At 40.3% G+C, this 12,234-nt stretch overlaps 1 protein-coding gene across 1 annotated transcript; it reads left to right on the top strand.

Moving 5' to 3' along the window:
• Window positions 1-1,569: 1,569 nt before the first annotated feature.
• Window positions 1,570-5,360, top strand: mc4r (melanocortin 4 receptor). The gene has a single exon (XM_004551805.3). The coding sequence runs from the start codon at window positions 2,757-2,759 to the stop codon at window positions 3,738-3,740; it is 984 nt and encodes a 327-aa protein (XP_004551862.1). The 5' UTR covers window positions 1,570-2,756; the 3' UTR covers window positions 3,741-5,360.
• Window positions 5,361-12,234: the final 6,874 nt, after the last annotated feature.

Raw genomic sequence — 12,234 nt, 5'->3', positions numbered from 1 at the left:
GGGGGTTATTCAACCTCTGCTGAAAAAGCCTAACCTGGATCCAACACTTCAGTCAAGCTACAGGCCCATCTCAAAACTTCCTTTTATCTCAAAAATCCTAGAAAAAGTTGTTTGGCTACAAGTAAAGAAAGCGCTGGAGAAGCATAACATTCTTGATAAATTTCAATCGGGTTTCAGAAAATTACACTCTACAGAAACAGCTCTGCTGAAAGTCACAAATGACCTCTTGATGGCTGCAGACAGGGGTGATTGCTCAGTCCTGGTTCTTCTGGACCTTAGCTCAGCTTTTGATACCGTTGACCATCAGATCTTAATCGATCGCTTAAACTGCACGGTAGGGATATCAGGATCTGTTCTAAAGTGGTTCACCTCATTTCTGGAAGATAGGACGCTTTTAGTTTCAGTGGGGAACTTCCAATCAGACGTGGCTAAGCTTCTATGTGGAGTTCCACAAGGTTCGGTTCTAAGCCCCCTATTATTTTCACTATATATTCTTCCCTTAGGCCGGATCATTAGCGGTTTCAAAAATATTTCCTATCATTTATATGCGGACGACATCCAATTATACATTTCTTTTAAATCCTGGGAATTAGACAAGCTATCCACTCTTATGGACTGTCTTAAGGAAATCAATCTTTGGATGACAAACAATTTTCTGCAGTTGAACGCAGACAAGACCGAGTGCTTAATCCTAGCCCCGGAGAATATCAAGCCACAGATTAGTCAACATCTGGGTGCTTTTTCATCGTCGATAAAAGCCACTGCCCGGAATCTTGGGATAATTTTCGACCAATCTTTGTCCTTTGATGTCCATGTTAAATCCGTGACCCGCTCTTGCTTTTTTCACTTAAGAAATATTGCCAAACTCAGGACTATTGTCTCCACAACCGAACTGGAGATGCTTGTCCACGCCTTTATCTCCTCCCGGCTGGATTATTGTAATGCACTCTTTTCCTGCGTATCTAAGGCCTCACTAAATCGGCTCCAAGCGGTTCAGAATGCTGCAGCAAGGCTTTTGACCCATAGCAATAAATTTTCCCATATCACTCCTATACTAAAATCCCTGCATTGGCTTCCGGTTGAGTATAGATATAAGTTTAAAATCCTCACCTTTACGTTTATGTCTCTACAAGGTGGGGCCCCCATCTATATCTCGGAGCTTCTCCAGCCCTATTCTCCAAAGCGAACTCTTAGATCCACTGATAGCGGTCGTCTATCTATCCCACGGACTCGTCTGAAAACAAAGGGGGATCACGCATTTCAAACCCTGGCTCCTATACTGTGGAATGGTTTACCCCCCCCACTACGCACCATCGACACGATGGCTTCTTTCAAAAAACAGCTTAAAACTCATCTGTTTAGACAGGCATTTGGGAAATGTTAATGCGTAACATGTTGTTTTATTTTATATTTATATTGTACTATTGCTTGTTTGATATGCTTTTATACTTTCTTTATGTTGCTATATTGTTTGTTTGACATGTTTTCTTGTGAAGCACTTTGTAACAGCGTTTTGTCTTAAAAAAGTGCTATATAAATAAATTTTACTTACTTACTTACTTACTCTACTCAGCAATGGCATCTTCAGTTGATCTGTTAGCTCTGTATGCGAACTGAAGCGGGTCGAGGTTGGGTGGCAAGCAGAACATGATGTGACGTCGGACCAGTTTCTCGAAGCACTTCATTATAACAGGTGTTAGAGCAACTGGTCGGTAATCATTGAGGCTGCTAATGTTAGTACGCTTTGGCAGTGGGACAATTGTGGCTGACTTTAGGCACGGCGGGATGCAGGACTGGGACAGTGAAGTGTTGAAGATCTTAGTGAAGACCCCAGCCAGCTGGTCTGCACACTCTTTAAGGACCCTTGCAGTTACCCCATCTGGTCCGGCGGCCTTCCTGGGGTTCACCGCCCTCAGTGTGCGCCTCACTTCATATTCCTGCACTATGAGGCTTGGGCTGGTGCTGCTGTCCGATGTTTTTTTTAAACACCATTAATTCATGGTGTTTAATGTTTTCATTATTATATGAAAACCGATACTGTTGAATTAGATTTCACTGAAATGTTTTAACATCCCCTGAGATTCAAAAACACTGTGAAAGTCTTCTCATGTGTTGCATTGGGTCTGATTCATTTTAAAATCTACATTCATGCGTCAGCCCAAACTTTGCTCCTCCTCCCACTTTATCAGCAAGCGGATAGGACAGAAGGCAGCCAGGAGGGTAAGGGGTTGGTGTGTATGTGTGTGTGTGTTCAATATAATAGGAGCGAGTGAGACCACAGTAGCTTGCAAAGTGAAGATCTGCCTGCAGTTGTGCAGCGAGCTGCTGCACTCTGCCTCTCATGTTCCCGCTCACTGTTGATTAGTCTCACACACGTTTGCTTTTGTAGCTGCTTTCTGCTTCACTTATCTGCCTTACATCTTCTTACTTTAACTTCTCACTACACTGTTTCCCTCCAGAGTGGAGAGATGAGAGGAGAGCTGTGGGACTGTGTTTTGTTGAGAACAATAACTGCAGCAAATCTTTGAAGAAAATTGTCTCTTGGAACGCCAGAAGGGTGGAAAAGGGAAGAAGGAGCACTGGCTAAGAGTTTTTTTTACTCTTTTTTTTCTTCTTTTCGGGGGCGCAGACGTTGTCCTCCAGATAATGAGGATGATCCAAAGCCACACACACTGAGACTTTAAAACGGACAACATAGCTGGACACTTAACAACGGAGAAATAACCCAAGGAGAAGGGAATTTAAAAGAAGCCATTATGAATGCCACAGAATACCATGGACTGATCCAAGGCTACCACAACAGAAGCCAAACCTCAGGCAATTTGCCATTTAACAAAGACTTATCAGGAGAGGAAAAAGACTCATCTTCTGGATGTTATGAGCAGCTGCTTATTTCCACTGAGGTTTTCCTGACTCTGGGCATCATCAGTTTGCTGGAGAACATCCTGGTTGTTGCTGCTATAATCAAAAACAAGAACCTTCATTCACCTATGTACTTTTTCATCTGTAGCCTTGCAGTTGCTGACATGCTCGTCAGTGTCTCTAATGCCTCAGAGACTATTGTTATAGCACTCATCAATGGCGGCAGCCTGACCATTCCTGTCACACTGATTAAAAGCATGGACAATGTGTTTGACTCTATGATCTGTAGCTCTCTGTTGGCATCCATCTGCAGTTTGCTAGCAATCGCCATCGACCGCTATATCACCATCTTCTATGCCCTGCGATACCACAACATTGTCACCCTGCGTCGTGCAATGCTGGTCATCAGCAGCATCTGGACGTGCTGCACCATTTCCGGCATCTTGTTCATCATCTATTCGGAAAGCACCACTGTACTCATCTGCCTCATCACCATGTTCTTCACCATGCTGGTGCTCATGGCATCACTCTATGTCCACATGTTCCTGTTGGCTCGCCTGCACATGAAGCGGATCGCAGCCCTACCGGGCAACGCTCCCATCCAGCAGCGTGCCAACATGAAGGGGGCCATCACCCTCACCATTCTCCTTGGGGTATTTGTGGTATGCTGGGCGCCTTTTTTCCTCCACCTCATCCTTATGATCAGCTGCCCCAGGAACCCCTACTGCACCTGCTTCATGTCCCATTTCAACATGTACCTCATCCTCATCATGTGCAACTCTGTCATTGACCCCATCATCTATGCTTTTCGCAGCCAAGAGATGAGAAAAACCTTCAAAGAGATTTTCTGCTGCTCGCATGCTCTGCTGTATGTGTGAGCTGCCTGTAAAGGGTCCGCTGTGAACCCACAGCCTGCAATTTAAATCGAAACCTGGCCAACATGGACTCTGAGAGTATGATATCTCACATGTTGCTGGTAAATGATTTATTTGGGCACCCATCTTTGGTTTCAGGTTGCTGAAGAGGTAGGTTTACAAACATCTTGTAATATAGCACATTTCTCTTCAGACAAGTGCTAATTTGTTTTGTAGTGAATGCCATTCATAAGTGCAATTTCAAGTTTGAAGTGACCAGCAATTGGAGATTGCTTCTCTTTCTCACTCGGAAAATATTTTCTATTTACCTTTTGCGGTCAAGAGAGCTAACATATTGCTTGTTGTTATTAACTTTGTATGTGCAGGATTATGACACTGAAGTATTGTGGCAGCATAGAACATAAATGCCACAGTAAATTAATTATATATGGCACATCTAACAGAGTATATACAGACTACCTCCAGGTTTGGGAGTGCCATTCTCCTCAAAACATATACAGTGCATATTGAAAGCATATATATATATATATATATATATATATGCATAAAAGTCCTCAACCCTCAGTACATTTCTTTCTCATGCACTCCATGGAACTGTGTCTACATCTGGACTGTTTTACGAGTTTTTCTCCAAGTTATAAACTACAAATTTGCTAAAGTGGCAAAGCAATCAATGCTGAAATAGAAAACAGGCTAAAACAGCTTGTTTCAAAAAAGCTATTTTGAAGAAATGAGGTGTTGCACAAGAATTTCTGAGCCATTCATAGAGGATAAGAGCACTCAAACAAGATTGTTCTGGAAATGAGAAGAATACCAGCAACAAATACCACACCTCCGTGCTTTGTTCACCTGCTGATTCTCATGTCAAGAACCTTTTTCTAATGCTTGCGCACAAGAATTTGTCGATGATCATCTAAAATTTTGGATGGCACAGCTGTAAAATATATATAAAAAGGTCAGTGTATTTCTCAGGCATAATAGCATTTCTTGTTATGATTGCGTTCCTGTATTTGATGCAGGGCAACAACCACAAATGAGTAGAAAGCTGCTTTAACTTGTTGTTATTAATGATTTCCTCTGAGCAAAAAGCCGAAAAAAGAGCCTCAATGTGGAAACGATGAAAGTCCACTTATAAAATGTGCTGATTTTAAATCAAAGCTCCTTGACTTTGTGGCTTGTGTAGATATTTCTGTGAATTTGCACATGTGGGTTGTTCTCTCACTTTCAGCATGTACATGTGACTATAAAAAACTATTTTCATCATGTTTATGTAATGAAACAGACTAAACTGAATGTATTTTTATGTATGTGTTGTGTAACTTGTTGCTGCCTTAAATATGTTGCACTGTGACAAAAAAGAACAACTGTATCCTCTGTGACAGTATTTCACAAACAGATTTACTATGTAAGTGAATGCTATTTTAAATATTGCCTTATGTATTTGTGTCTTTTTAAACTTGAAGCTGATTTATATGCACATGAAAAAAAAAAGTAAAAGCAGCCTTGTATTTTTCTGGCCAAAGCTTCGCCTGGAATTTGATTCATGCGTGCCAATGAAGGTGTTTGCTTGACCACTGTGTGAATCACTGCTGCAGAGGAGCTTCAATAAATCATAATGCCACCTCAGCCACAAGTCTGTTTATCAGCATTTCTCTGCAGTGCAGACTTTAACCTCTACGCAAAGATGAGGTCATTAACTTAAATTAAAAAACTACTTAAGTGAAGAGGAAAGACATTTACAAATGCATTTATTTCAGGCCCACATACACCTGTCGTCTCTGCAAGAAGCAGAGAGGTTGCACAGTCAAGAAGCCAAAGTTGGTGTGCAACAGAAGTTCCCACAGGGTTGTTTTCTCGATTATCTTGAATAATTTAAACTGAGGTAAACAAAACCTTTATAACTCTGAAAAACAACTCTTCTGTGATTCAGTTTGCAGCCTTGGGCCATATTCCAAACAGCTGCTGAATATTGCTTGGGGAGAATCAGTGTTACAAATGGATTTCATTCCAGGTTTAATTAAATCCTAACAGACGTTTAGGACGGGCCTGATTAATTTATTTCAAAGAAAATATTCAATCTGCAAGATATCACGGTTGTTCTCTGTGTTTTTATGAAGCACCGATAAGGAAACATCATTCGTCCAAAAGTTGCTAAAGGCATGAAAATGCAGGGAGGGGATAAATCTGTTTAATGCTTCTGAGAAACACATTGGTATTCCATATACATATCCGTATATATGTATATGTGTAGATATAAATATATGAACACATATATTCATATACATACATATGGGTGACGCATCATTTGCCTCTATTTTACATTTATGCCAGACCACCAGCCTCAGCATATTCTGGCAAATATTGATTTTGTGTGTGTGTGGGGGGGGGGGGTTACAGTGGGTGTGCTAGCCCAACGTTAAGTAATGCATATGGATCATTGTCGTCACAAATCCAATACCACGGACACACAGAGATGTTGATTTTTTTACAGCACGTGTTAAAGAAACATGCAAAAAAGCCCATAAATTTTCAAAACAGTTCTCTATGTCTTGTGTTACAATTTTGTGTGTCTAAGCAACATTCAGATATAAAAACAGCACTGAGATTCATAGCATAATTCTCGTACTCTTTAAATGTCACTCTTTTACTTTTACTCTTTTACTATTAATATCTTCTTTTAATAACTTCTTTATTGCACTTGAGTTAGCACATGTGACTCATTAATCACAACAGGCTGTTACGTGAAGTTGGAATAAAGTAGCAGAAAATAGCTCGTCTCTCTCCTCTTCACTCTCACATACTGGTGTTTCGTTTTTTACCCGTGAGGATTGGACTCAAGGACTGGCCATTTTGCAGTTAATGTCTTCCTGATGGTGCTGATTTCCAACTTCAGCTAGAGTGGTTTGCGAGTGACTTACAAGTTTCCAGGGTGGGAACGAGAACCTCCAAGTCCGAGGTCATACTTCTCATCCAGAATGGAGGGAAATTGACAGCTTCAGATTGGGAATGAAATGTCCCAAGCGGAGGTTTGAGTATCTTGTCATGTTCATGTGTGGAGCAGCAGATTGAAAGACAGATTGATGCAGCATCTGCGCTAAAAACAATGGTGTACCAGTCTGTTGAGGTGAAAAGACATCTAAGCCCAAAGGATTTACTAATCACTGTTCCTGCCCTCACCTGTGGATACAAGCAGTGAGTACTAATTGAAAAAACAAGTTCATGAATATAATCATCAGATATTAGAGTTAGATGAGGAGCTCAGATTGGTGCTGACTATCAAAAAGACCCAGCGTAATTGGAACTGAAGTGTTTACACCGCCTGCAGCTGACTAACAAACTATAACTATTAAAAGGTCACTGGAAGTACAGAGAATTAGATTCTGTTTGGGACGCTCCTCCTCCTGTGGTTTCTTCATGCTTAAGGAGCAGACTGTTCTATTTTTTTTTAATCAACATTTCTATAGATGTTGAAAATCATGTACTTTTCTGTCATTTAATTGGTTAAATATTACTTAATTTTATTGGTTTAGCATGAGTGGTCATAGGGAAGGTCCTTCTCAAAAGGAAGTTTTCCAAAGCCTTCCAGCGGGAATCCTGTTGTGTCCCCGGGACTTATATTTGGCATTGCGGGTTTAGATAGACTCATGACCCCCTCATGTATCTCATAGTGGTTTGGTCTCCTGTCTACCATTGCCAAGTTCATTTACTTTGCAAACTCTGAACAAAGGATATGTGAGACATTGGGATTTATTTCTACCACTCAGTAAAATTAAACATATTTACTGTTGTAACCAGATTATATTATATTAGCTCAGTTAACTCAGTATTAAATCTTGAATCGGCCATATAATTATGGGGCAGTGACGTCTCTTAATACAATTTTATGGAAGCTGAAGGTCTCTGCACATTTAAATCAGCATGGCCCAATGAGTTTTTAACCACATTTCAAGAGCTTTTATTTAATTTTTCATTGTAACAGAAGTTCTGATTTCCAATCCTAAACCTCTCACCAACCCTTGCCATTTTAAAAATCATTGAAACATCCCTTCTGAATGACAGAATAACAGTAACTTTTAAACAGAACAGACAAAGAGCAGCAAGAAGATTACTAGATTGATGTTACAGATTTATGGGTAAGCAAAAAAACAGAACAGCAGGAAGAGCTGATAAGTGCAGACAGATATGAGAACACAACACAAAGAATTATTGCAACCCTCGAATATTTCAGACAGTAGGCTACTGGGGGGAGCTAGCATAAGAGTTATGAGTTATAAGATATAATAAGTCGTAACATTGCTGTATGGAGCTGCAGATCTGGTTGCAGGTTAACATAGCTGGACTGGCCATCGGGCATACCGGTGGGCTAATGACTTTTTTTTTTTTGTAGTAACGGCATGAACAATGAGAGGTGGTGGATTGTCCAGATGCTGTAAAAATAACTCAGTTGTTTGGTGGTGGCTATGGCGGAGCTTCCACAGAGGCCAGCAGGTAGATGAGGAAAGGGGAAGCAGGAGGAGAGACCCGAAGCGGCCGCCGGTCTGAGTGTCAGGTGAACTGAACTTCAGGTAAGAAGCTATGACCTGCAGTCTATCTGGGTCAGATATAAACCAAGTTTAGGGATAGTTTATTTTCATTGTGCTGACTTTTTACAGTCAGTTACAGTAATTCGTACTGCGTACTAGCTAGCATGACGGAGTTTCTATACAGCTGGGTGGGTGCTTTGATGTTACTGATAGTGAACTTTATTTTATTCATAAGTTTAGTTAGTAGAGTTGCCAACGGCTCCTTAAAAATGGAATGGTCCCTCATTCAGAGAAAATATTACGCGTTTGGTATTGAGCTGAGAAGAGACGCAGTTTGTCCCGTACTTTCGCTATAATGAAAAAAGACACAAAGCTGGAGTTATTCTGTGTCTTTATGCTGCACAGCTGCCTCTTCTTCTCTCATTCTCTCCCCTCCCTCTCCTGTTTCTACTTCAATCATGAAACTGATCAATGATCAGCTGATCAGCTTTTCTCTCTTGTTTATTTATCACCCACTTTGCACCAGAAAGAGGAAATCAGCGGATGTCGCGCTAAACAACAGCAGCATGTTTAAGCTTGATCAGCTGATACTAGAATTTATTTAATATTAATTTCTAGTATCAGCTGATGTTTGCTGGAGCCACAGCTGTAAAAGCTGCTGGTCATGATATCGGTTTGGATATGTGGTGAGAGGGAAACATGAAGATGAAACCAGGAGATGTCCTTACTGAATCATCAGAGCTGAACAGGTGATGGAGAAACAGGTTCTGAGAGACAAATAACACCAGGATCCTTTTCTAAGTAGCTGACAGCTGGTAACTGTGCAGGGGCGGGTCTAGCAAAGTTATGCCAGTGGGCCAGGTAGGGCATTAACAGGGAGAGGGGGGCACAAAGAAATACTTTTCTTTCTTATTCTCATTTAAAATATCTAGCTTTTATTAAATAATTATCTGAATCTTGCGAACAAAGTTTTTATCTGACGTAAAATGTATAGAAATCATACATATACCAACAAGACAGTGTACATCACTGTCACAACAGCGTCTGTTTTCATTCAAAGGCTTTATGGCTTTAATACCTGGTGGGCCGGTCTGTAGTCAAAATGCCCGATTTTTTTGTCCCAGTCCAGCCCTGCAGGTCAATACTGGCAGTGTCCCCATGCCAGCTGACTGTATTTCATCATCATTGCTTTCAGGTTTCATTCAAATGTTAGTCTTTTCATTTGTTTCTCCACTTTTTTCCTGCTTCAAAATCAAACACCAGTTTGTGAGAAGATTATCTTCTTTTTTTAGTGGGCAGATAAAGTTTTGCATTTGCATCGGCTAAAAATGTTCGTATTTTAATATTCAAAAATGTTTTTGTCCAAAACATATGTGCACTATATGTCAGTAAAAATACTATGCAAATATTGCTGTCCTTGAATGCTGAGTAAACACTGACAAAGCACTGATTGTATCTCTTGTACTTTATCAACGCAGTATCTAAAAACTTTGCACCGTAGTGGTTAAAACCTCATTCTAATCAGAGTTAAAAGCGCATTCAGTCATTAGGTTTATAGGGTTATTGAATTATGGTTAATGGTTGGTAGATTTATTTTTAACATTATCTGCCAATTACATCTGCCACCCTTCTCCAAATCTGTACCCCTACCTGGCCCCCCCATCAAAACTTTTCTAGACACGCCACTGGGCTTGATGTTCCAGTCTGTTCTCATTCCCATGGCACCACAAATATGTACACAGCCTATGTTTGAGATCATTTTCCTAAGGCAGGTGTAACAGGTAAGCCTTCACAATGCTCTATGAAGGCACACAAATTGACTATTAGTCGATGTTTATATTGCTTTATGGGTTTTTTCCTATTCCCTCAGCAGTCGAACCAGAAATGCCCATCTACCTCTTCCTGGCCATCACCAACAAAAACACTGCCATACTGACAAGTGGAAACTTTACAAACCAATGCTTTAACCTGAACTGCAATCTTTCCCTAAACTATCCAAACAGAGCAAAGCAAAGTGCAAGATGCAATCTTCTCCAATGTGACAAAAACCACAGTCTCCTGTGATTTATGCTTCTCCCATTTCTTTTTGGTGGACATTTTAGACGACCTGTGCATATGTCTGAAAGAAAAACAGGCAAACAAATATAATCCAAGTAATAACAGAATGCTAAATATATAGACAACTATAAATCTGACCTCAGAATAGATAATTTTTTATTATCTCACATGTAAACATTTAGATTTTATACAGAATCTCTGACATTTTCAGCATGTGGCAATTTTCCATTAGCCTTGCACCTTGAATGAGTTTCCCACCACAAACTGTTAATGCTAGTTTCTTGTTTTGTAGCCGTGTAATTATAGTTATTGTGTGCTTGAATGCTTCCTGTGTAGACTCACCGGGGACTGTTGCTTTTGCTGCTGCTGGTATGCTAATGTAGTACTCACCCTTTGCTTTCTATGTAGACATAGCTTTGGACATTTGCCATCGAAGTGTCACAGCCAGGATACAAGAGAAGAACCAGGGAGAACACTCAGGTGCTGTGTTCAAAAATGGCTGAATAACAATAGAAACAATGGGGTGTGCATATTTTGAGAGTGAAATACTCATTTCAGCTTTTTAGATGGAAAACCAGTATTTCAAGGGAGAGACAGTTTAACTGATACAGACAAAATCAAGGACACTATTTGTCATAGAATCTGTGGCTAAAACCAAAGTTTCAGTTTATGAGTAGCATCTGATTTGTCTTTGAGGACAAACAAATGAAAGTTGGCACAGAAAGCTGATTCTGAGAGCACACAAAACCTTTACAGTTTGAGCCTGTAAAGCCTTCTGATGGGTTCTTTTACCTGCACCAACAATCTGCCTGTAAGCATCTGCTTTGCCTTTGATTTTAAATCAATCAGCCTAAAATTCTCCTACCTGCCTGGACTCCATGCTAGTCCTTCTTACTGTTGAGATCACACCTACAGTGATAAATACAGTTGTGGAGTTAAGCAGTTGTCGTTTAATCCATAAATTCCCTGTGTTTTCATCAATTTGCATTCTATTGTGTTCTAAAGAAACTTTTCAAAATTCACCAAACCTAGAGTAATGCTCCATTTCTCTGGTTAACCGTAGACTGCAGTGAGAAGCAGAGTCCAGGTTTCAGTTGTATTTTACGATGCTTGAGAGAGTAATTCACCCAGACAGCATCACCGGTTGCCTCCCATGCATCATGTACACACTCCATACTGTGAGTCAGCAGATAACGGCAGAATTTTCAGTGTAGATTTCTTTTTTACTGTTAAACCATTCTTCACATTTGATTACAAGTAGATAATACTCTTTTATTCCCATCCACCCCCTTCATTTTCTCCATCCGTGTGGCCTTTAGAACTGCTTCGCCTCAGGCTCTTAGTGGCTCTGTCAGTGCTTATCATCCAGGCCTCCTGGGGATTTGTGCACAGAGCTGCTTGCATCAAATTAGTCCATGTTGACTCTCCTCTTGCCATCCCCAGTCACAGCAAATAATGCTGGAATTTATTTCCACATCAGGTTTCCTCTGTTAAGCTCAATTAATGCACTAAATTGAAGTGTTAAAAATGTGTGGCGTCCTTGAAAATGAAAACCGTAATTGTTCAACAGAAATAGAAAAAAATGATATGTAATTCTTAATATTACAAAAAAGAGTGGACAGTGAAATTAACATCCTCTATGACTGTAATCAGCCTTCCATACAAGGACCCACATTAGCTCAGAAAGTACAAAACACTCTCCAGTTAAAAAGAAAAGCATCATGTGATGATTACTCAGTGTATCCAGTATGTATTCATTTAAAATCTTATCGTCATGATTTTATATTGCGTAACTGCATTTATTCATCCCCCTGGTGCATCTGTGTGATAATGAGAGTGGGGAGCTAATAGATGGGAGTCGCCATAACAACACATAAGAAAAAACTGAGTGGCTTCATTTGTTCTTTTCCTCCATT

The sequence above is a fragment of the Maylandia zebra genome, linkage group LG9 (genome assembly GCF_041146795.1).
Source record: "Maylandia zebra isolate NMK-2024a linkage group LG9, Mzebra_GT3a, whole genome shotgun sequence".
Taxonomy (NCBI): Eukaryota; Metazoa; Chordata; class Actinopteri; order Cichliformes; family Cichlidae; genus Maylandia; species Maylandia zebra.
This window is presented reverse-complemented; position numbering and strand designations above follow the sequence as displayed.